This window comes from Vigna unguiculata, chromosome 3 (genome assembly GCF_037176805.1).
Source record: "Vigna unguiculata cultivar grain cowpea cultivar isolate G323 ecotype 2 chromosome 3, ASM3717680v1, whole genome shotgun sequence".
Classification (NCBI taxonomy): Eukaryota; Viridiplantae; Streptophyta; class Magnoliopsida; order Fabales; family Fabaceae; genus Vigna; species Vigna unguiculata.
Genome location: NC_140794.1, coordinates 66,657,744 through 66,684,117, shown reverse-complemented (window position 1 = coordinate 66,684,117; position 26,374 = coordinate 66,657,744). Strand labels below are relative to the sequence as shown.

General features: G+C 30.6%; 3 protein-coding genes across 3 annotated transcripts; 2 read left to right on the top strand and 1 right to left on the bottom strand.

Moving 5' to 3' along the window:
- Positions 1–11,186: 11,186 nt before the first annotated feature.
- LOC114179950 (putative sugar phosphate/phosphate translocator At1g48230) lies at positions 11,187–16,033 on the top strand. Its single transcript, XM_028066467.2, has 9 exons — positions 11,187–11,601; positions 11,712–11,819; positions 12,302–12,333; positions 12,420–12,470; positions 13,272–13,333; positions 13,414–13,675; positions 14,978–15,243; positions 15,316–15,410; positions 15,593–16,033. Exons 1-9 carry the CDS (start codon positions 11,518–11,520, stop codon positions 15,767–15,769), a joined length of 1,137 nt encoding a protein of 378 aa, XP_027922268.1. The 5' UTR covers positions 11,187–11,517; the 3' UTR covers positions 15,770–16,033.
- A 532-nt stretch (positions 16,034–16,565) lies between these two features.
- Positions 16,566–21,283, bottom strand: NPSN13 (Putative plant snare 13). The gene is made up of 10 exons (XM_028065758.2): positions 20,904–21,283; positions 20,079–20,171; positions 19,562–19,655; positions 19,226–19,263; positions 18,866–18,963; positions 17,804–17,883; positions 17,678–17,734; positions 17,495–17,587; positions 17,330–17,404; positions 16,566–17,099 (listed from the first exon to the last, which is right to left on the bottom strand). The coding sequence occupies exons 1-10, from the start codon at positions 20,978–20,980 to the stop codon at positions 16,995–16,997; spliced, it is 810 nt and encodes a 269-aa protein (XP_027921559.1). The 5' UTR covers positions 20,981–21,283; the 3' UTR covers positions 16,566–16,994.
- Positions 21,284–23,909: 2,626 nt separating this feature from the next.
- Positions 23,910–26,368, top strand: LOC114177182 (pyruvate dehydrogenase (acetyl-transferring) kinase, mitochondrial-like). Its single transcript, XM_028062439.2, has 6 exons — positions 23,910–24,359; positions 24,564–24,804; positions 24,935–25,115; positions 25,262–25,409; positions 25,513–25,732; positions 26,136–26,368. The coding sequence occupies exons 1-6, from the start codon at positions 24,108–24,110 to the stop codon at positions 26,192–26,194; spliced, it is 1,101 nt and encodes a 366-aa protein (XP_027918240.1). The 5' UTR covers positions 23,910–24,107; the 3' UTR covers positions 26,195–26,368.
- Positions 26,369–26,374: the final 6 nt, after the last annotated feature.

Sequence of the window (26,374 nt, the reverse complement as noted above, 5' to 3'; positions counted from 1 at the left end):
GTTGAAAAGGTCAAAAAAACAGACCGAATAAGCCTAAAGTCATTTGTTTTTGCAAATTCCCATTTCCTTGAATTGCGTAAATTACTAAATTTCATTTGAATCTCTATATTTAATGAGACTTTGTTATCTCATTCAGTAGGCTGGATAGTCAAGGAAACAGACTGGACACCATACCACTTTTTCTGATACCTATAATACCCCTATACCCTATTCTTAAGGTCCTTTTCCTATGCACCCTATTTGGGGAGGGTGTAAATGTAATCTTTTCTTCTTACCATATGCACATTAAAACTTTGGCACTGTCTTCTCATCTTCAACCACATCCCACTCAATTCTAGTTTCCATATTCTACCCTTCTCTTCTTCCAAACATCAGGGCAAGAAAGAACAAAAAAATGGAAAGATAAAGTTGTATACTCTAAACCTTTTCAAGAGTCTGGTTTTTTCAAACTATTTACTCATACTCTCTGCATTTCATTATACTAAATTCAAACACATATGTAGCATAATTGGTTTGACTTAGTATGAGAAACTATACACACAAATGGGTTTATGAAAGTTCAAAGTGCTGTCATGTGAATTCTTATAAGGTAATAGTTTATTACTTCAGTTTTTCAAAACATGTTGATATTATGCATGTTTACTTTTCTGTGTATAATGATTCTTAAGTCACACCATTCTTCTATAGAGGTTTTTAAACTTTTATATATTGAAGTAACAGCACATCTTTCTTCTAGGAACTTAACAGGGTGTATTCAGCAATATATATGTATATTTTTTGAATTAATCAGTGTGATGTTACAACACATAATACAGATTGTACCAATCTGATATAATCATCTCAGAAGAGAGGAACTGTTTGATGAAGGAAGTACTACAACTTAATACCTAATTAGGGATAAGGGTGTTGTAGAGTTTGATGTGAAAGAGATGGTGTAGAAGACAAAAAATGTTGTAATGTGATGAGAAATATATGACAAATTTAACTTATTAGGGCTATACATTCCCTACTGTATGGAGCAATGATTGGTTTGGAAGGCTTAAGCTCATTACATACATTCCATAATTCATACACATAGGGAAGTTTCAGTGATTTGGTTTTGTGGTCCCATGCATGCATCATATTTCTTTTGGGTAAATTATTCTGGTTTTGAAGCAGTGTGTGTGACACAGCTAGATCAATTTTTCTTTCATATTCTCATCAGAGCTGCATTGCTTCACATTTCAGTTAAATGTAATTCTTTTGGATTAGTGTTAGTGATTATAAAGTTATCATTCTGTTTGCAGAGAATGACTTGTTATTAAGCTAAAAAAAGAAAGGAAAAAGGAATCACTTGTTATCATGCCCTACGTGTAGGGTGATAAATAGTAAGTTATAATTGTGGTGTGTTATGCAAATATTTAAAAATTTTAAAAAAAGTACAAGTGAAGTCATTTAAATAAACTATTAAATATTTCATTATATTGAATTCAAATAAATTTGAAAGAAACAAGTCTTTTGAAGAAAGAATTGTAGTAACACAATGTTAAAATCAAAACATATTGTTATCATACAGAAATTTGAAAGTTGATTCAAATTGTAAGATTTATAAAAATTAAACATATTCAAAAATTAAAACATCTCCAATGATAATAATACGTTAAAATTTGATATTCAAATAAAAATAACAAATAAAACTTGTAAAGAATAAAATTTAGTTAGTCAATTAAACAACTTAGTAGGGAAACAAATAACGTCTCGGATTTATAATAAAAGAATTTTCCAATAAAATTTTGTTTATTATTATTTACTTATAAGAATTACGTGATTCAATATCACGTTTAAGAAGATGAAAAATATTAATAATGCTCCTTTCACTCAACTACCTGATATAATATCCATGCGATTCATAAGTGTTTATACTTTTATTTTCCTTCTTTATTTATTTTTTACACTGTGAATCATATTCTAATAATAAATATCACGTTTAAGAAGATGTAAAATATTAATAAGACTCCTTTCACTCAACCACTTAATATAATATGTGATTTAGTTTGCATGCATGCGATTCATAATTTCTTTATTTATTTTTTACATTGTGAATCATATATATTCTACTTTATATGTGGTATGAACGAATTAAATTACCAATTTCAATTAAAAAAAATTGTTCATCTAAAAAGACGATCACTGTGCTTTTGACATTGTTGTTTAGCAAGAGAAGCACAATTATTTATGTTTTCTTTCTTGAACAGATCTTGCAGTCAATGCCTCTTTTGAACACTGATTAATTATTGTGTTTTTTTTTTTTTCTCCATAATTTTGTTTTAAGTTTGATTTATATACTTGGTTAATCATATGGTGCTTCTTTATTGAATTTAAATGGGCCCAGTCAAAAGAAAAAATTAGCAGAAACAAAGGTGATAAATATACATATACCATGCTAAAGCATAACTTTATTTTAATTTAATAAAGCTATTATTGACATGCTTAAGAATGGTTCATTGCAGAGTAAGCTTAACTAAGAAGTGTTCCAGCATGATTAAGAAAGGGTTAAAAATGTTTCTACGTTAGTGCAAGAATATTTTTTGCTTCTTCCTATGATATTTTTCCTTATACAGATAATGTTCTGTTTAATAAAAAAAAAAAAAAAAGAGAGAATCTTGTGCTACACATTCTGAACAAACGATACAAAAGAAGAAGGATTAGGTTTCTTTTCCTTTGTTAGAAAAGGTTAGAAAGCAAAAGATGCATTTTTCTGTTTATTAATTTATTGGTATGAGAAACATTTAGATTTTGAGCTTTCTTTAGTGAAACATCTTTATATAATGCAAGATTTTTCTTTAATACATTTCAAAAGTGATAAAAGAAGGATTAAAAATATCTTAATTGACTAGATATAAGAGAAATTTTATTTTACTGAATCGATTTTATAAAGATAAATTGTAATTTTTTTAGGTAATATATAGTGATGCAACATTGTTTAATTAATTGTTATGTTGTGTGTTACTTGGATGCACGCAATATTGTTGACAGGGTGTACTTAGGTTTTGGATCATTGCGATTATTATAAAACACAAAATGAAATCATTGGCAGCACATAACATTATTTTGCAAACCCTAAACTATAGAAAATTATGTGATATAGTGAATATGTACGTGCTCACCATTTTCTTTCATCACTTTTTCTTATATCCCACAATTTCTTTAATCAGAAAAGGCACTTAATAAATCTGGTATTTATTGATACTGTCAAATTGTTCTTTTAAGTTCATACCAAGATTTAATTCAGCCTATGTATTTGCATTATATGTTTAGGGGGAGTTTTTATGTATTACAATGATTTTATTTTATTTAACTAGAGTATGTAATTTTTTTTCTTTTTTTTCTATAACTAAAAAAATGGACATTTTTTTTCTAATCAATTTCTTCAAACTAATTGAACTTAGCTTGATATATAGGTTCCAACAAGTTTTTACAGAAAAAAAAAATTGATCTTTATTTAATTATTGAAAAAATGTAAATACTTTTTGTTTTCAAATAAGCACATGTTGATTTTAATTATTTTTATTTCATTATATGATTAGTTTTACCTATGCCAACTATTGGTTTCATGAGGATTTCACATGAATTTCAATTGTTTTCTCAAATTTAGAAAAATAGTTATTTTTAAGAGAGGGATGAGAATGGGATGATGGTAAATATTTATTCATATCCTTTTTTTTATGTAAGAGGTATAAAATTTTTGTCATATTCCATTTTCATCATACCAGTAGATATATTTGTACTCATGTATGTATCTATTTTTTTAGTGTTTCGGTATCAATTAATTAACTTTCATAAAAAAATAAAAAAATATACTATTATCAAATAATATCAAAATAATTTATTTTCTTTTCTTCGATGTCACATATTAATATTTAGAAAGAACTTACAACACTACATATATCTAATTAAAGTTATAGATAACAATTGGATCAAGGTGAAAGAATTATATAAAATATTTAATATTACATGATTACACATACATAAAATTTCATAATAACCAAAAGATTTATTAATTTTGCAAGCGTTGATGAAACAAAATTAATAAAATTTATCATTTAATTAAAAAATAAAAAATCAAGATTTTAAATATTTCAAATGTTTCTTAGACTGCCTTTGTCTAGATATCTCTTTTTAACACAATAATAAATGTTAACATCACGTAAACCAAATCGCAAAAAAAGAAAATATTAAACTAATCATTCAAAATTAGACAGAGATCTTTTATCTTTTGAATCCCAATCTATATGAAAGTATCATAAACAAGATTAATAACAATGACATTAACTTATTATATTATGGTAAATGAAACATATTTATACAATTACGATTATAAGATTGCACTAATAAATAAAATTATATAAAAAATCATAAAAACATTAATTCACATAATAAAAAAAGCATCTTTAGACAATCGAGAATGAGTTAGAAATAAATAAAATTGTTTGAAAATCATAAAAATAATATTTCACACAATAAAAGCAAATAACAAATGAAAATGTTAAAAAGAAGTAAAAATATAAAATGCTGTAAACGATTTGATATATCATTGAAGGAAATAACATAAAGAAAAAAATGTATAATTAGATGTATAATAATGCAGAGAGTAACTTAGAGATCTAAAAAAAATTGTTTAGATATTAAATTAATTGAACTATTGAAATATAATAAAAATTATTTTAACGATAAAAGTTATTAAAAAAAACAAAAATTAATAATTAAATAAATATAAAAAGATAATTTTTTTATATTATCTAATAATGTGATTGAACACTTGAAATTAATAGTCAAACATTTTTATGTGAAAAAAAAAATGAAAAAAATATTAGAGAAGAGTAAAACTAATCAAATGTGAAATCTAAAACTATTGAATTCACTACTAATAATACTATTTGAACATAATCGAATAAAATATGCAATCAAGATTGTGATAAGAGAAATAACAACTCTTGTTATATAAGTAAAACAATCAAAAGAGAGTAATAAAAAGTGTTTGTATATTGGGTTATTTAATAAATTGTGAGTATTTTTTTTTTTCAGTAATTTAAACGGGATGTGATAAAGTGATAAAGATGGACATTGGGATGGGTATAAGATTGTGGGATGAAGTGGATATGTATATATTTATCTCTATTTTCATATCCAATTAAAAAAATTAAATATTACACATACTCATACTCATACCTAAACTTGATTGATGTGAAGAATCTTTGTCAAAACAAAAACAAATGCAGACCATATTCATTAATATGGATTCATTTGTATATCCCAATATATTACACATACTCATATTCACACATAAACCTGATCAATAAGAAGAATCTTGGTCAAAACAAAAACAAATGCAGACCATATTCATCCCAATATATTTATCTCTATTTTCATATCCAATTAAAGAAAATTGAATATTACACATACTCATACTCATACCTAAACCTGATCGATGTGAAGAATCTTTGTCAAAACAAAAACAAATGCAGATCATATTTACTGTATCACTTGACATATTTAGTTTATAAATAAAAATTATCCATCTGGGTGCATTCAACTATATGTTTATTTTGTTTGATATAATATTTTTTTAATTATCTAAAAAAAAGTAATTTACTTTTCAATGAAATCCTAAAATATTTTTTATAAGTTTTGGTGTTTTCTAACCGGTTATGAAAATTATTTTTGATTCAGAAGTTTAGATAGATTTAGGATGGATTTTTATTATTAAAAATTAGGATGGATTTATTAAATTTTAATTTCTTGTTTAGATGAAAAAAAAATATTTTGATAGTAAATAATCAAATTATCATTCAGAGTTTTTTTGAATTTTTTTTTTCTAAATTCTGATAAGGTTTTCCCAATTAATATTAACACGAGTTTTTGTTGAGTAATATTTGTTAAGGTTATTTTTTTTACGACTCTAACGGACTTTTGGTAATGATTAGTATGGGTAACATTGATTGAAAATTAATTTCTGTATATACAAAAAATATAATTTTAATAAAAAAATTGACTACAATGAATAAAAAAAATTTAGGCCAACATAAATACGAATGATAAAATATTAAAGAAAAAACAAATTTTTATTTTTTTAAATAAACTTTGAAATTCTATAATTTCTAACGATCAATCTACTTTAATAAATTTTCAAAATTTTAATTTGTTAAAAATTTCTCATCCAAACTGCATTTTTTTTTCATAAACACATTTTAAAGTATCTATATAAAAACAAATGATCTCTAATAATTTTTTCATCCTAACACATTATTGACATTTAATCAATTCCCCAAAATTGGACATATATATTATGATCTAAGCCCCCACTGATTAACTTTTACCACTAAAATACAATTACAACTAATATAATATAAACATGGATTGTGAATGCCATATTAAATACACTAAATTCAATCTTACACATTTTAATGACTTTGAAAAAGGTTAAAAAAAAAGCTTTAGAAGATATTCTGAATAAGAAATATAAAAATGAACTTTTTCTTCCTTTTCTATGTCTGAATTACATTTTGGGTAAACCAAGCAAAGAGACAACAGTGGCAGCATAGCAGATAACGTAAACAAATGCAACCGACATTGCCCACTAAATTTCATTTTTCACACTCAATCTTTCAGACATCATTTGCTTCCTGTGTTCTTAGATTTTGTCAGAACACACCTTCGATACATTAAGAATAACTCAAATTTGTACTTCTACTGCCCTCCACACACACAGACACACGTAAATAAATAACGTGAAATGTGTGCGAATTTCAATTCATTCACTTCACATTTTTATTTTTTATTTTTTCACTCAAGGACAAAGAAAAAGAAAAGAAAAGAGAAATAACCCTTTTTGGTCAATAAAGAAACTCACCTTTAAAGCTATATTCTTACCTTGTCTTCTTGACCCTCCGGAGGGTCCTCATGTCCTAAAATTTAATTGCATAAAATTGGGACCCTAAACCCTAATGTCATTGTGCTTGTTATACACATGTAGTTAAGAAAGTTCCAAAACCAACACTACACATGCTTAACAAAAAAATAAATAAATAAATAAATAAACCAAAAATGGGAAATATCCCACACTAGACGACTACACCTTGTTATAGACATTTCATTAATCAAACCCCTCCTAACAAAAACAACACATGCTTTTTAAAATATGGATTATACCTTGTCACCCAAATTTTAAAACAACATTAAACAACAATCACTTGATTACATGCTCTCTACTTTAATTGTTTGATATCTTTATAGTTCAATAAATTTTACTTTTTTCTTTCCAGTTTAAACAACAAAAAAAGAGTTTCAACGATGAGTGCTAAAATAGACTAAAATGGTAGGTGAGTTTATTTAAAAAAAAAATTAGCATTTTGTTTGATGTTATTTTTATTTAGTTTAAAAATTTACTTTGGTGCTACTAATAATTTTACATGATGTAAAGTTGAGATCAAAATCACTCTAAATATAGATTATTATTTGACCTCCAAAACATATTTAAATGACAAAAATCATAACAATTGTACTTTAAAATATAAAAAAATAATATTATAACTTCTATTTTTTTATTTTTATTATTTATTTTCTAACGTGATTTAATATGAATCATTAATTTCTTTTAAAAAAATAATAATAATACATTAATCAATGATCCACCACGTCAAACAATAAAGGATGAAAATTATTTTCCACACATAAAATACTTCAAATATAAAGTCAGAACAATATCTGAAATATATACAGAGACTTAATAGCAAATGACGTTGAGAGTACATATGAAAATGAATTGAAAAGTGATGAAATATGAAAGGAGGGATGAAGGTGAGACGAAACAATGTTTTTGCATATATGAATTGATATGAAGAAGATTTGACATAAATAAAAAAGTCGGCATCATGGGATTCTTGCAAATGATTCCTCGGTGAGGAACTCGTGAATTTTTCAGAAAAATCATGTGAAGCATTAGGGTGGAAGTTGAGGCTGTTGGGATATCAAAAATTGAGACAACATTCTGCATTCTGGTTTGGTGCTGCTGTGTCGTCTCAGTAGTTGAAACTCCTTTGTCCCTTCTTCATCTTATATTATCTTTTACTTATTATATAATATAGTTAGCTTAGCTGCTTCTGTCACCTTACTTCCATTCATCCATCCATTTTGTAATCATAATTATTAATTATGCATAAATCCAACATTTTTCCATATTTTATGTCTCTTTCTTTTCTTAATAAATGTCTTCTGCAAAGGATACAAAGTGCTTCTCATCAATCATGATAGTGACACAATCACCTCCTACCTAAAATTCCCCATTTTCTGATCGGAGCTGTCTTGGAAATTTAGTAATATTACTAATTCCTGTGTTGAAACCGCCGAAAATCCACGTTGATAAATTTATAATATATAAATAAATACAAATTTTATCCGAATATGATTAAATTAGGTTAAAGTCTACCTTTTAATCGATATTTGTTGGAAGTCTCGTATCGATCGGAGATAAGACCAATTCACAATATATAAGTGAAGTGTAAATTTTACCTTACAAGCTGATTTTATAGGATTGAGTTAGGCTCAAAGCCAATTTCTAACATAGGATCAAAGTCAGATTAAAACCTATTCTAATAAACTTTCTTGAATATTTTGTTTCACTCGATATTGGAACGGACCACCATCTCTTATCAAAACTATAAAAAATATATATGTATTGTATGAGATGACCACTTGTTTTTTCTGGAAAAATAAATGGTACTGATATAATGAAAAATTGGAGTGACTTCAATTTAGTGTTTTAAAAAATTAAGGTTGGTTTAATTGGTTGATGAGAAGAATATAATATTAATCCAATGTGTTATTTGGAAATATTAATTGAGTTGTTCCTGGAAGATAAGAGATGTCATCAATTTAACACATCAACCTGTGATTTGCATAAGACAATGATTTTGATGTCACTTCTTCAATGATTGAAGGATCAAAGTTTAAGACCAAAGTGATGGTGTCAACTCTTTCAGGAAATAAAATAAATGCTTACTCTCATATGTAGTATTAAAAAATAAAAAATAAAACCTAACTGTGGGAATAATAAACAAATTCTGATATATTAATTATAAAAATTTTAGGTATCCTAGACATGCCAGATTGTCTTCAAACTAGGTTAGTTGTTTTTTTGCATCAGTTTGGCTTTGAAATAAGAAAAATAAAGTTGGCCAAATTTTCGGTCACCCAACCATATATCATCACAATCTATTGTTTGCATTTAATAAAAAGAGTTTTCTCTACTGGCGGCCCGTAATTTCTAAATGCACATCCCAAATTTTTAAAACGACCATTTTATCTTTTATCTTTTGTAAACGTTGTTTTTGGAACCTATTCTCAAAATCTTCCAGAACAAACTTTACAAAACTTCTTTTAGAGCATGATTTCCAAAACAGAATAGTTGGAACAGAGTTTACAAAATAATATTTCTTAAATAGAATTTTCAGAATAAAATTTATAGAACAAACTTTTTCGAACACGTGAAATACCTTTTCAAACAATTTTTCATAATAAAATTTTCAGAATCAGTTTTCTGATACATATATAATATTTTCTGGAATGAGTTCTTCAAAATTTCTAGAATAAGCTTTGAGGATGATCTTTTTTTCCGAAACGATGTCTCTCTCATTCCTCTGTGGTGGATTACAGAGACGATGAGGATGCAGTTAGTAATACTGGGAGTGCACGAAAAAATATCTTACAAAAGTTTCATCGGTCCATAAAAAATGGGCTGGATCAAACTTTAATACCCAATATCTCAGAAATTTTTTAAAAGTTAATTGAGCTCATTAATCATATATTAATCTTCATATTAATTTTCAAATGCCAGGTATCGAAGTGATAAAGTACTAATTCAATTCAATATGATTAAGTATGTTTTCATTTCCTAAACTTTGATCTAATATTGGAATTCATCTTTATCTCTGTTTCAAACTTCGATATATTTTTGTCCTTAAATTTAAAAAATGAATGAATATAGTCTTATTAATCAAATTACGTTAATCTTTATTGACGTATTAAACGCATTATATGTTAGTATTAAAATTATTTACACGGTTTGATATATTTTTTATTCAATATCTATTACGAAATGCATTAAACACCTAAAAAATAGTTCACTAAATTAAATGAAGATGACTATATTCATTTATTTTTAAAATTTAAAAATCAAAATTTATTAAAATTTCATACAAGACGAATTTCAATTTTAAATCAAAATAAAACATACTTAACTCAATTGAATATATACATGTTATGCACATATCAACCCTTGACAACTAATTTACTAGTTATAACTTTCAAATGATTTAAATAAAGAAAAATAATCTAGTTTGCCTTGGTGAATGCGTGGATATAATATTTCAAAACATCTATCTAATTCAACTATAATTTTTGCTTCAAATTAAGCAAATTTAAAAATCACGAGTGATATTATTTAGTAAATTTTGTATTCCAATTTTAAAATATTAGATTAAGGAAATTGTTGATTTTAAATTCTAGTTTTTTTTTTATTTCATATGCTCCCTCTATCCCAATATCTCTATCGCAGTATCACCACCGACACAACATCATAAATGCACAATGTATCCGTAACGTAAGCACAATAATTATACCACTCCAAAATCGCACAAAATTTTTAAAAATTAAGATCATACAAAGTGAAATTTTATCTCAATTTAATTACAAACATAAAACTATTCACATTGCTACAATATTCAATGAGTGGAAATATACGAAGGATAAGTTTAGATAAATTTTTAAAAAGATCATTTTAAAAAAAAATTTAAATATGCATTGCATTCCAACATGCATTAGGTTATTTTGTAAAGACTTGTAAATTATATCATAGCTTACACAAGTCAAACTCCTTAGAAACAAACCACACATGCTTAAACTTTTTTTTTAATTGATAAAAGTTTCTATGTAAGTTCAAGAGGTGTTATTGTTTAAATTCCGTATAAATAAAATTATTCTGAAACTAAAAAATAATTTAGAGGAATATTATATATATATATATATATATATATATATATATATATATATATTTTTAGATATAAAAAAGTTTGAAAAGTAAGAGACAGAAGGTACTGTGTAGTACCAATGTTGCAGGTCCGTTACTCATCCTCTGCAGAGTCACCCATTTCACACACACACATATACTCTCACACGCTTCTTCTCCTCTTCACGCGCTCTCTGCTTCGTTTGAACCCCACTCGCGAGAACCTGGATCTTCTCTTCATTGCTTCGCGCCATAGATCGCCACAAACGCTTAGCTTCTTGGCTTTTCTGCACGTGCCCTTTTCTCTCTTCTTCGTGTTCCAGCGTTTGAATCGATGCTGCAACTCCAAAGATACGAACTTTGCTCCATTTTAGGAGATGGGTCTTGAGCAACCGCGTTCACCTCATCCCAGTTTTGGATTCTCGTGTAACTGAGCCTTTTCTGCTTCAGGAGCTTCTTCGTTCTTTGCGACCAAAATGATTAACAAAACGCTTTTCTTCACTTATTTCTACTTGTTTGTCTACATTTTGCTTTCTTCTGGAGTCATTTTGTACAACAAGGTATATTAATACGAATGTATATATGCATAGCAACCTTAAACTAGTTTTTACTTTTAGTTGAAGCATCTCCAATGTAGTATCATGTTTTTTCTTTCTAATAATTTTTGCAGTGGGTTCTGTCTCCAAAGTACTTTAACTTTCCGCTTCCTATAACACTCACCATGATTCACATGGGCTTTTCTGGGGCAGTGGCATTTTTTCTTGTCCGGGTCTTTAAGGTATGTTATGGCGCTTCTGTTTTGGTGTTGTGTTGTTCTTTGAGAATGCGCTCCTTTTGCTGGTTTATTGTCAATTTTGTTTGCCTTTAGTATTCAGCGTTGGCTTTGTTTTGACCAAAAAGTGGAATTGTGTGCTAAGTTTGTACGGTGGATGTTACTGTGTTCTTTATTCGAGTGTATAGGCTTTGATCTTTATCGCATCTAGGGGCACCGCTGTCATGTTCTGTTAACTATAGTTTTCTTTTTTGGGTGAATCTCAACTCAATGATGTGATTTCTAAAAACCTTTTTATATGCATACGTGTTTGTAAGTGTTGATGTTAGTGTTTCATTTTCATTAAGATGTCCTACTTTGTGCCCTTTGCACAACTCTTCCTCTTACCTGAACTTTTTAGTGCCTTCTTTTCATTACCCTTGTTTGGATCACTTTCTTTGCCTGGTTATTTGATTATTTTAAGTTATTTTCCTTTTCTGTGATTGCAGGTTGTATCTCCTGTGAAAATGACATTTGAAATGTAAGTGTGTCTTTGATTTGAAGGCTTTTTGAACTTCTTTTCCTTTGTCAACTTCTTTCTTAAGCACTTTCTTTATTGCATCGCAGATATGCAACTTGCGTGATACCGATAAGTGCCTTCTTTGCTTCAAGTCTTTGGTAAGCAGTTCAACACGGGCAAACTGAAGTTGCTCTGAGTTGGGATCAAACTTACCCTCAGATTTGATAATGGGAGTATCCTTCACATCTGTGAAAAATCTTGTTTACTTGCTAATTAGCTTTGACTGATTTTGGCCTACTTTTTACCCTTCTTTTCTGCACCACTCTTCTGAATTATCTAGACCTGGGACTTAACCAGTTTCTCAGCAGGATCTTGTTTTCAAAACTTTTTTCTAATGTAAACAAACCCGTTTAAGGATATTCGGACATTAGCCTGCAGTAGAATGGAGATGGCGAATCGACTAAAACTATTAAGATGGTACTATAGGCATGAAGTTATATGTTCTCTATTGAAAGCCCTTTTTGAAAGAATCTGGTGGCATAATAAAGAGAAAAGTGTATCATTCAGTGTTTGGAATGACCATGATTCTCTATTCAATGATAGGTCATTGTGGAATAGGTTGTGTGGCCTTAAGTCATTGTATTATACTTGCCTCAAACTTGTATTTTACTTTTTGTGTCACCACGGTGCTAGTATATCTAATAGTTCCACATTGTTTAGAAGTTAAAACAAGGTTAATTTTGGGATCAGAACACTCACACATTTGTAATTTGTTAATTTTCTATCATTTTAATTAATCCGTTCAAGCTATGATGTTTGTAAGAAAATTATGATAGCTCACTTGTACTACTTTGGTGGATGTTTTGTGTTTCTCTAATCGCATGCTCACACCTTGTGCAATATCAGTACTTGTGAAAAAACAGTCATGTTTTTATGAAGAATTTATTATGTCTTTACAGGTTTGGTAACACAGCTTATTTGCATATTTCTGTGGCATTCATCCAGATGCTGAAGGCTCTAAGTACGTTTTTAACAGACATCACATGCTTTGCTTACCCCTCTGAATGATTATTTTGTTGATTCTAAAACATGATTTTTCAGTGCCCGTGGCAACATTCCTGGTGGCTGTTATTTGTGGCACTGACAAAGCAAGATGCGATGTGTTCTTCAACATGTTGCTGGTCAGTGTTGGAGTTGTCATTTCCTCCTACGGAGAAATTCATTTTAATGTAGTTGGTACAGTTTACCAGGTCACGGGCATTTTTGCTGAAGCTTTAAGACTCGTCTTAACACAAGTCCTTTTACAGAAAAAGGGCTTGAGTTTAAATCCTATTACAAGCTTATATTACATAGCTCCATGCAGGTATATTTGTGGTTTTCTCTATATATAAATAAGTTAATTGAGTCTATGCAGAGGTCATATTAACCCACCTGTACAAATTTCTCTGTTCCTACTAGCCATACAAAGCATGTTCCCATCAGTTATGGTCTATGTAGGTACTGACACGGACACTTAACATGACACAGGCACAAACACTTTGACACGTGTAACTCCCAAAATGCAGGACACCAGAACATAGATCTATATATTAAATCATTATGAATTATTTAAATTGACAATCAAGATTTATATATTCAAAATCATCTATAAATATTGTTAGCCAAATATAATAGTTGAATCATATTGTCACCTACACAAAAATTGATTTAATCCATTTATCTAACATTCAAAGTGTGAACAGAGGATATAATTCATTAAAGACATTGCATCTCCTTCTTGATCATTATAATTGAAAAAGACACTTTAGTCGAGATTCATATAAAGAGAACATATTAAAAAATTTCACATTTTATGAAGATATGATAGGAGGTTAAATATAAAATTCTCAATACTACATATATAGTTCATGTATTTGTGATCATATAAGATTTGTTTCTTATTTCTGTAATTATAATAGAAACTTATACAATAAATTTGAGTTTTTAGAAAATCATTGTATTTATTTTTATTAAAATTGTGTTAGAGTTGTGTTAAAATTATGTCAAAACAATAGAAATTTTTTAGATTGAACACTTCACCAATACGTGACATAAGCGTGTCGGTGTTAGGTACATGTCACACATAGGAACATGTTATTTAAGAGGCATGTCCAAGCTTCAAAGATGATATACTACCCTCAATGGATTTGATTTGGCAGATAATTATGTGCTAATACGTGATTAAATGTATGATGCACAGTATCAAATAGGGGGAGACTCTTATTTTAAAAATAACTTGTACATGATATATTCATATTATAAAAAACCTTAAAATATAATAAATATATAACTGCAACTCTGCATGTGCAAATTAAAATCGTCTTTCTTACTTAAATATTGATAAAATAAAAAATTATAAATTATTATCATCCTACATCCATACATAGATGATTATCGATCAAATATCAAATACAGATATGTAGAAAGTATCCTTGAAACAATGTATGCAGAAGTCATTCTTGTACTTTTAGTTTCTTATAAGTATATGATTTTTGTCATATCAATTTTATTGCTTCTGTTATTAGGTAGTTTATACGCTGTTATCGGTAGCATCAATGCTTGCATTTGTTCAAAACCAGCTTACCATATGTTATCTGCTCATTGATTTGTACTTTGTTGAATGCAGTTTTGTGTTTCTCTTTGTGCCTTGGTACCTGCTGGAAAAGCCCGTGATGGAAGTTTCGCAGATTCAGTTCAACTTTTGGATATTCTTTTCCAATGCTCTGTGTGCTTTAGCCTTGAATTTTTCCATTTTCTTAGTAATCGGTAGAACTGGTGCCGTAACCATACGGGTTGCTGGAGTGCTTAAAGACTGGATATTGATAGCCCTTTCTACCGTTATATTTCCAGAGTCAGCAATAACATGGCTGAACATAATTGGCTATGCTATTGGTAAGTTTTGGTTGAAAAGATCAATTCTTTTTAATCTCCCTCCCTCCTCATCCTTTCATATTTTACCTGCAGCACTATGTGGAGTTGTGATGTACAATTACATCAAGGTTAGGGATGTCAGAGCCTCTCAATCACCTGCTGAAATTATTCCAGATCGAATGACAAAGGTATCTTCTTGGCATAACTTCAGAATTTGTGTTTGAGTCTATGTAAACTTGTTATGCATGTTAATATGAGTTAAGAATGAAGTAACTGACAAAGATCAGGAAATTTTTATCGCATATTTTAGCATGGTCATTTTAATTTCTAGTTTATTCATCTTGCCTGATCAAATTCCATCGACATACAGGACTGGAAATTCGAGAAGAGGTCATCTGATTTATATGTGGCAGATAATGTTGGTAACAATGGAGGAAATGGTTCTCTTTCTGATATGAACTTTGATGAAGAAGCACCGCTAATTTCGTCATCAAGGGTGTCTCATATTGGACGCATGCAGCTAGCCAACCATGCCACAGGAAAATGAAAACCCCATTACAATATTCATCATATATTTTTCCCCTTTTGGAGAAAGAACAAGTGGAAGTTGGTAAAAAATACCACTCTTTATTCTTTCTCAAATAGTATGCTTTATAATGGAATCGTTCTCGCTTGTTCTTTGTCATGTGTTGATCTGGGGTATAAGACCAGAGTGGGGGACCCAGTCTCCTCTTAATTCCTATATCAGTCTAAATTTATTACCACCATTTGGGGCACAAAATTTTGAATAAAGGTTGGTTTTCCTTGAAAAGGTCTCTCTAAGTATCTATTTGTATAATAATCATTGTGTTGCAAAAGTGTGTGTGTGTGTGTATATATTCTTAAAAGTGAATCACCAATTGATTTTAGGGATAGAGATCATCAGAATAAGATATACTGGTCTTTTACTTGAAACTTACATATCAGGGCAGACTTGCTTCTTCGTGTATCTCCATTATTTATTCCACCTCATTGCAGTGTAACAAACAAAATAACTTTCTAAATTTCTAGACAAGGCGATGCAAGCTAGTGTTGGAGAAAAATTAGTTGTAAGTCAGAAATCTGTTAATACATTCTGATTTGGGTTGCGTCTTCTACAGTTAAGGATGAGTCCTAACATAAAAACTAACGGATGAACACTCAGAACATTATTGGAATTTAGAGAACAGAGCACGTTCTTTCTCATTCAAAAAGGCAGGTTAAGTAACTGTTAATATAGAAGAAAACTAAAAGATCTTTTATAAGACTTTCGATAAACTGACAAGTAACTATTTTTTTCAAAAATAAGTTAAATTAAACAAATATTAAGGCTTGAAGGCCAAAGAAACTTTATATGAACAACTGCAAGCTCAACCCTGAACGTAATTTACAAAAGCAATCCATCTGAGTTCGGAAAGTGTGTGTACATTAAAGAGAAATAGGAGAGGGGGCGGGGACAAATCTCACTTTGAATTAGACATATACAGAACGAATTTAACAGCATTACTTTCTCTGGTCCTACACTTTTGGAATGTTACAATAACGAAACATGGCACTCGAAAGAAAAGCAGAAGGCTCTCGTGTGATTTACATAAAATCACAAACAAGGGTATGCAAGTGTACAATATTTAATTAATTGAAGAGACCAAAATAATGCCTCCAGACAACAATCCTCTAACTTCCGCCGCAGCAATGAGAACAAGAATCAAGTTGGTAGGAGTAGGACGCAGTTCACTCTTGTTCAAATATAAGAATTAATCGAAATGATCTGTTGTCCTTGCATACAAAAGCCTCCTTGTGGGAACTGGAGGTGCCAATCCCGGGATATCCCTAATATCTTTGTTGTGGGGATTCACAATCTACACAAGATAACAGTTAAAACAGAAAGATAGAGTAGGTATTGCATAAATATGAAACATTTATTAGTGCACAGCGGAAAAATCTGTAGATGACACATTGACCATAAGCATTTCTTTGGCAATCAGTAGTGCGGATCATCATTAGTTCTTTAAAAACTGTAGCATAATTCGAGAGGAAAAAAATATCCAGTAGAAATTCATTAAAGTAATGGATGACATGAAAATGATACCTTCACGACAATAATGGCAATAACACCACAGACGATGAGAAACAGAAAAAGCATGATGCACTTGTCTGTAGCTACCTGAAATAGGGAAACACAACTTAGTTCAATGGACACAGTCTTGAAGAAAGGTAAATAAATAGTGCATGGAAGCAATCAATTGATACCAACCTGTCTACCAATCTCCTTAACAAGTTGGGAGGCCTTCTTAATTGAGAACTGAATTGAATCAAGTTCATTAACAATACGGCCCATTTGTTCAGTCTGCAAAAATTAATAAACAGAAATAAAGGTCAAATTGTTATCTCTCACTTTTTCCTTCATATTAGGATACTCAATGCAAATCAGACTTACTTGGCCTTTCAAGGTAGCAGCAGTTTGGGTGCCAACTTCAATTGTTTGATGTACAACCTACATTTTGAAATAAGTAAGAAAAAGGTCCAGCAGCAGCAATGGAGGTGTAACTATGAAGTGACTCACCTGCTTAGATCTCTCAATAGCCTGGTCAGTTTCATCCATTGTCTTTGTCCCAGCATTGATTAGCTCTTGATTTGACATTTCTATGATAGAAGCAAAAAGGCATTATTGCTAAAGATAATTAGGACATTTACCAGTTACTTTAATATTTGCTACACAAAAATATAATAAGCATGCAATGGGTGTGTTTGGAAGGCTTGTGGACAAGTTGTCTTATGACATAAGTGAATGTGTAGGCGTTGAGACTTAAGAGAACACACAGAACAGCTGACAGTGTTAATGAAAAAAGGCAGTCATGCTATGGAAAATTGATCGACAGAACATGGAAGAGACAATCGGAGTTTGCATGGCAGCACTATGTCATATTGGGTGTCACAGAATGGTGGATCGGAATAGCCATGGCAGAAATTGCAATCCCAAACTGCACACATCTTCACAAAGAAGCCTAAGGTCAGCACAACCCGACCGAACCTGAGGCATGCAATCCCTAGTTCTTTTTTCTCTTCTGGTTTCTATTCTCAGTTTTAATTATATTTCTATTTTTTTTTTAAAAAAGGGTTGGGTCATACAACCCGATCCAAACAAAACATTAGAAACTTAACCTACCCATACACCCTAAGCCACAACCTCCTTTTTGGTTCATGTACCCCCACAAGGCTGCTGCTCTCACCACCTGTGAATTGTGTCACAGCCCGCAGCTATTTAACAAGCTCTCCAAAATAGCTTATGAAAACAGCTTACAGCTAATTGCTCTTCAATTGTAGAAACAACTCAAACAAAAGTACATTAATCTTAGGTACTTATTCAAAAAACTCTTAATTGGTCATTTTACTACATGATAAGCTGTTTACCCAAATGCACACCCAACCCCAAGAAGGACACACCAACAAAGATAAAAGCCTGAAGTATGCCTTTGCAAAAATTAGTAATCACACAATGCACAAATTCTATATGGAAACTTATTACAATAGAAGCACAAATATACTCTGAAATCAATTTCATTAATATGGTAAAGTTCTGACAACACCTCATTGAACCAGTTACTAATTCCATCAAACATCTTACCTGATGCCAGTCGAACGTTTTCATCAGCTGTAGGTTCACTTGCTCCAGCTCCATTGTCAAAAAGTTCAAGTTTTTTATTTCCAATGGTGTTCATGTACCTGTTTATGAAGTGATAGCGTAAATCCTCCTTTCAAAGCTCCAAAACCTTATTTAGCAGTAGAGTCAACAAAAAGGGAAACTGAATTTTGCTTTATTGGTTCTGCTAATCTTTGCAGCAACATTTATCATGAATTCGTGATTCAGAATATTGAATACGCCCATCAAGAAAACTGGTCTTCACAACTTGATTTGCTCCATAACTTTGAAGAAAATCAATTTGATATGTTAAAGAAAGAAATGGAAGAATAAAGACAAACTTACGTTTTTCGCAATGCCACATATGAGTTTAGCTCTTTGATCTGCAAGAAGAATGTACATTAGCAAACACAAAGACTTGGCTGTTTGTTTAAATGCACAGGGAATGTGAAACAACTGTGCACAATCCTCAGACACAAGCTATTTTCTGATCGTCTGGGAATCACTTTAAGTGTCTTGACAATACTCAAAGTAATTGCCATTACTTGAAAAATACTAATAAAGTTGTTACACGTCAAAAACAGAATAAGCCGGAAGATCAATTCAAACTTTGAAGAATTAGATACAGTATTTTCAACATGAGCAAAGGAAAAATTGAAAATAAGTGTTCTGGGTACTGACCATTGATTGCTTTTCATCATTCAGTTGCTTATTCACTTCTGGGGGATTTCTCCCCTCTTCATCTTTAATTTTACGATCAAACTCCTTTATCAACCTGAAACCATTAATCACAGGGAATTTCACTTCTTTCAGAAATGGGACATTGAAAAAGGGCAACTTTAGTCTACCTAACAAATAAGAAGTCTGGAAAGCACATCGACAGCCTGATAAACAACAAAATTACTACCCATTTCTTTTCCCTAAAATATTCGATATAGAATAGGTTTGTTTTCCATGTTAGCATCACCCAATCCTGGGAAATTGGTATAAGGTGTAAATTCCATTACAGAGCTTTTGCTATTACATTTAACAATAACAAGCAAATTTTCCACCATGCTAACCTGTGGAGAGAAGAAAAGGAGATATTTTGGACAGAGTGCATTTGCCTCCCATTCAAAGTTTTATTATCTTATTTAGAGAGATACACTTTACAGTGAGTGATGACAGGATTAAAAATATAAAATACATAACTACTAACCTTTTGGAGTCCCTCATCTTGTCCGTGAGTTCTTCAAGCTGATTAGTTTGTCTATTGGCATCTTTAATCTTATCCAACTTCTGGAAGCCATTTCTGGATGTAAAAGGTGAAGCATGTCAACAAATAAATAAACTAAGCAAGAAATTACAGATCATCCACATTATAGCACATCCCCAACCCAACTGCTTAAACAATGGGACCTATTCACAAAAGTCATTAATCCCTGGTTCTTTCGTTAAAAACAACTATGATCGTAACACCAACTAAGGATACATTATCTCGAGACTAAAGCAAAAGAAAAGTACAACCAAGCCACAAATCACTTGTATAAAGAGAAACATAGGAACGATAACGTCACTACCAACAACTGGTTCAACCCACCATTTGAATGGGAGAGGGAAATCTAAGTCATCCAAGACAGTAATATTAAGAGGTTCAAGAGATGAAAAATAAATCAGTGACCGAAGACGAAAACATGTGTAGTGGTAAACAAAAACAAGCAACTCCACCCTAGAGTCTCACTACCCGTTAAAGTCCAGATGAAAACTCTTCTCGTCTGCATAAATAATACAAACGAATCACCTGAACAGAAAAGCTACAACACTACCCAACCCAGAGGCCAAATAACCCCAAGTCTGAAATCACAGAAAATCACATTTCAGAGGGTAATCAACCAATCCCCCAATGTCAACAATCATAAAATCGCAAATCACAACATCTACCACTACCACCAAGATTATCATCAATGAAATTAATTTCTTAATCTGAAGGAGTAGTAGAGTGATACACATAATGATAAGAAGAGAGAATTAAGAGAGGGCATACGCGAGGGCACGAAAGTTGTCGCGAATTTCACCGTGGATCTGCTCGACCTCAGGACTCATCTGCAAATTGGAGGCCATAGCTGCCGGAGATTAAGTCTGCCCCCAGAATCCCGGCAAGAAAACGAAAAACCTAACGTGGAAGACAAACCCTAGTCGGTTGGTGAGAGAAGACGATTAGGACGGCGATGCATAATAATTGTCAAGAAAGGAAGGAAGAATGCAGAAGAAGAATGTGGAAGGTTTGGATTGGGTGAAACTGAAAACTGAAGGAACAGAGAGTGGGAGAGAAAGCGAAAGAGAGAGCAGAGGCAGAACAACACACGAAACAGAACACACCACAACACAACGAGGAACTTCGACCTGTGTGTGCTGTACAATGAGATGGAACAAACGATGGAATTAGGAAAGGAACCGTTGTCAGAAAATATTTTATTCTTTTATATCATTTTTATTTTTATTTTTTAATTTATTAATTAGTTATTCAAGGTTATATTAATCCACTCTGTTTTTCATCGAATTCTTTTTTCTTTAGCGATGAAAATAAAGAAATTATAAACTATAAAACTAAAAATAGAATGGATGACAGCTTGGCACAACGAGGGAGAGTTTTGTCGTCATTTGTTTATTTTCTTTTTTTCTTTTAAATAAAATTAAGTCTTATACCAAAAACAGCGTCTTAGTCAAAATGAGATAATTTTAATAAGATGACAAAATAATTTGTCATTTATGACGCATCTCTTACTTTATCTTATTTAGATGAATCTATTTATGATTAATGTGTTTAAATGAAATTTTTAGGATAATCAATTTTTAATAATAAGTTTAATCAATTTCATTAAAAATAATTGTGCATAGTGTAAGGTAGGGATAGTGGTTGTTTTGTTATGAAGTGTGATGTGCTGTTTGTGGGTCTCCTCTCACATATTTGTCTTCTCCTCTCACATATTCCCATCAACCACTTTGCCTCACCTTTCACTTCACTTTTAACTCTAATTTCAAACATTATCATCATCATTCATCTATCTACTCTCTCTATCTATTTTTTCAAACAACTACTACTATATATGTATACTTTTGGATTTCAGCTTATTGTATTTTATAAACAAAAAATTTACATTTTTTTCGTCTCCCTTTTAGGAGTAGTGTAGTTTTTTATTTTTATTTAATTGTATGACTTGAGATTTAATTACTATATAAATTATTTGAGTATTTTTTAAATTGAATTTTTATTAGAAAATTATTCTATTCTTTTAATAATTTTTTTGTTTTTAAATTAAAAAAATTAAAATAAGAATCACACCATGAAAAAATAATTATAGAATTAAATTTATGAAATATTTAGGACTAACTAATGAAATTGTGAATGAAATTGATTCTGTTATTTATTATGTTACCTTTCAACGTGCAACTTTGTGAATGAGTTGAATCTAAATTCAAACGGGCCGCAAACAATTTCATAAATTATTACTAAACTCATCATCTTTAAATACGACAACAATCTTTAGTGTCATTATTAACTAATCTTAATTTCTGTCATATCAGTTTTTATAAAGTATATAGTGTCGTGTTAAAAAGTCCATTATGGATGTATACACGTATGTCAAAAATTACCCTTTGAGGATAGTAACTTTTTAGTATAAAAATAAATCTATATTCAAATGATATATATTTAATACTAAGCATTTTAAAGATTAGAAAATTTGAATTTAAGTTTCACATGAAATACTACTAAAATTAAGGAAGTAAGATGTTAACAATAAAACTTGCAGATTTGGAATAGTCTTTTCTTAATCAGCGAATATATTTTATATATATATATATATATATATATATATATATATATATATATATATATATATATATATATATATATATAATATCAAAATGATTGATTTATCAAGACATATCAGCAAAATTAAATCTTGTTATAATATGACCAATGTAATGTATCATGTTTTACATAAACTTATACATAATGTAATAGACTATATTAACAATAATGAACATAAGTCTAATCTATGCATAAAGATTGATATTACTCTCAACTCGAAACCTTAAGATAATGAATTTACCTTGATCCTTATATGATGTTTAACTTTTTCATTTTTACTCAATATGGGAGTTAAAGTTACATTTGAATTCTCAACAAAAATGAATTAAATGGTGTTTGGAATTAATTTTAATCACTAGAAAACTATTTATTAGTGTGAAACAAAAGTCAACACAAGTTTATAAAATTTTAAATGTTAGTTATATAATTTTGAGGTCAACCATGGACATACATTTGTTAAGTTTGAATGTAGTTAAAATTTTAAATGTTAGTTAAGTTCATTTTAATAAAAATACATTTGTTTTCTTAAAAAAAAAATGAAACATCCTATTGATACTAATGTTAAGACCCACTTTGAATTTTAGAAGCTAATTATCATATTTTTATAGACTTAGTTTATTTTCTTATTTATACACAAAAATTGAACAATGTTTTGTCATGTTCTTTCCCATGTGCTTTGGTAAATGAATATTCAAAAAAAAGTGAAAGATGGAATAGCTCCATGATAGAGGCAAAAGTCATTAGGTAATATTCAGTTTTTTAATTTCATATTTAGATGCTACTAAGACTGCAAGGAAAAACAAAGGTTATTATGGTACATTCTTTTGATTAATGTAAAAGGCACACTTTATTATTATTATTATTGTTGTTTACACTAATATATTTTATATATAATACTTATCTTCTTCTAAATTCTCTGAGACATAACATGCCATGTATTAGCGGAAAATAAATTCAAGTTACAAGAAGGTTGCAGAGAACCGGAGTAGTGAAATTTACTTTGAGAAATAACGAGACATTAGATGAAGAAACATAATAATGTTAGATTATATAATAATTTGTTGTATGTAATTGTGGTTAAGTGAACAAGAGACAAACATGTGTGAGGGAGAGAGAGAGAGCCACGTGCCAACAGCAGAGCCTCTGAATATTCTGTAATCTACAAAGGAGAGAAAACTGCGGCAAAACGCCACACAAAAACTGAAACCTTTGACATCAATGGATCATTCACCCCTTGTTTTTTTCAGACACCTTTTGTCCTTTCACTTTTCAACTTCTCTCTCCACTCTCGTTTCTGTTATTGGTTTCATCTATGTCAGTTCCTAGCTCTCGGTTTCGTTTGGTACATGTTGTCGTCGGGTCCAGGAACAAGACATGTCGGTTAAGGCTAAGCAAACGTTGCCATGGTGCAAAAGTTTGATGAAGGAGGTGAAGAAATTGGGTGCTTTGAAGCAGACAGGGGTGAGTCTGAGGTACATGATGGAGTTTGGTTCCAACCCCACCCCAAAGAGTTTGCTCATCTCTGCTCAGTTCCTTCACAAAGAGCTTCCCATTAGGATTGCATGGAGAGTCATCGAGCTTCACGATCTCCCTCATGGCTTGTCTCAGACAGTTCCTGTTTTGAAGGTTCTACCTTTTACCTCCCTTTTCTTGAATCCGATAAAACCAATTTACATTTAATCATGTGAAGGTTGAAGATGTTTTGAAGCCTTTATGGGTTTCCATTGTGCACTTTCTGGCAAGTTTATGGTTTTTCTAGAAGTAATTTCTGGTTCTGCAGATGGATTATTGAATATTGAACTTTGTGCTGCTACTGGTTCATGTTTTTAGGTTAGAGATTGGTACTTGGATTCTTTCCGAGACCTTAGATCTTTCCCTGAGATCAAGGATATGGATGATGAGAAAGAATTCACTGAAATGATTAAGGCTGTGAAGGTGAGACACAACAATGTGGTTCCTACAATGGCCTTAGGTGTTCAGCAATTGAAGACTGTTTATGAGGATCCTAATGAGATTGATGAGTTTCTTGATCGCTTCTACATGTCAAGAATAGGAATCAGAATGCTCATCGGTTAGTTCCAACAACACACTTTCTAATGAGACTAATCAATGTATCTGCTACACAATTTGTGTACTTAAATCTTCATAGCTGGTTTTCAAATTCTGAGATATTACACATATTTTTCATTTGATGGATTCAGGGCAGCATGTTGAGTTGCACAACCCCAACCCTCCTCAAAATTGTGTTGGTTACATACACACAAAACTGTGTCCTATGGTTGTGGCTAGGAATGCAAGTGAAGATGCTCGTTCCATGTGTTATCGCGAATATGGCAGTGCCCCAGATGTTAACATTTATGGGGATCCTGAATTTACTTTTCCGTTAGTATCAGTCCTTTTTTTTTTTCTGTGAATTCATCATTTGTCTTCTATTCATTCTTCATCAAACCCTCTTATATGCATAGTGCTTGGAATGGTCTGTTATGTTCTTTTTTTTTTTTATCTAGAATTCTGTGTTTTTGCTATAGGTATGTTTCAGCTCACTTGCACCTTATGGTATTTGAGTTGGTTAAGAACTCACTGCGTGCTGTGCAAGAGCGTTTTATGGATTCTGACAAAGTTGCTCCTCCAATTAGAATAATAATAGCTGATGGAATAGAGGATGTTACCATAAAGGTAGGTTTAGGTTTCCATCATGAACATGCTTTTATTTATTGTATTGGGGGCTTTTTACCTGCTATAATCAAGCTCTTTTTGTGTTTAACAAATGACATGTTAGGTCTCTGATGAGGGAGGTGGAATTGCAAGAAGTGGTCTTTCAAAGATTTTTTCGTATCACTACAGTACAGCCAGAAATTCATCGAATGAACCTGATCCTTCTGATCTTGGAATAGCTGGTAATGTAACAATGGCGGGAAATGGTTATGGACTTCCCATTTGTCGTTTGTATGCTAGGTATTTTGGTGGTGATCTTCAAGTAATATCTATGGAAGGATATGGTAAGTGAACTATTACTCATTAGGTTTTTCATTCTGACTTTTTTCTACTTTCCAACATTCTACTTTGCTAAAGCATCATCACTTTATGTTTCTTCTTTCCTTGGCATATGAACGGTTACAGCTACCACTTAGGTTATATCTCCTGTGACATGTACCAAATACTCCATGAAAATTATTCATAAGAGGACGTGTTCAATATCTTCAAAATATAGAATGTGGACAATACTTCAATTTAGTGATGGACATAATTATATTAAAGAAAATATTACAAGAAATCTAGAATTCCTTTTGAAATGTTATACTTACACCTGCACTTAGCTGATATCTTTATATTGATTAATGATTTTTATATTCAAAGAATTCTGAAGATTTGATCCATTCATAGATTTGTTCTTCTTTGCAGGAACAGACGCATATCTCCATTTGTGTCGTTTGGGAGACTCTCAAGAACCTTTGCCCTGAAATTAAAAAGTGAATACTTAGCATGAAATAAATACCAAAGCTATGTAACACTGACAATGAGAACCACTTTTAACATTGATTTAGTTCTAACAATTTGGAAGTCTTATAAATATCATCAATACTCTGTAGCTTGTAGAAAATATTTATCAATAATTATAATGATTCTCTTATTAAGTCTTT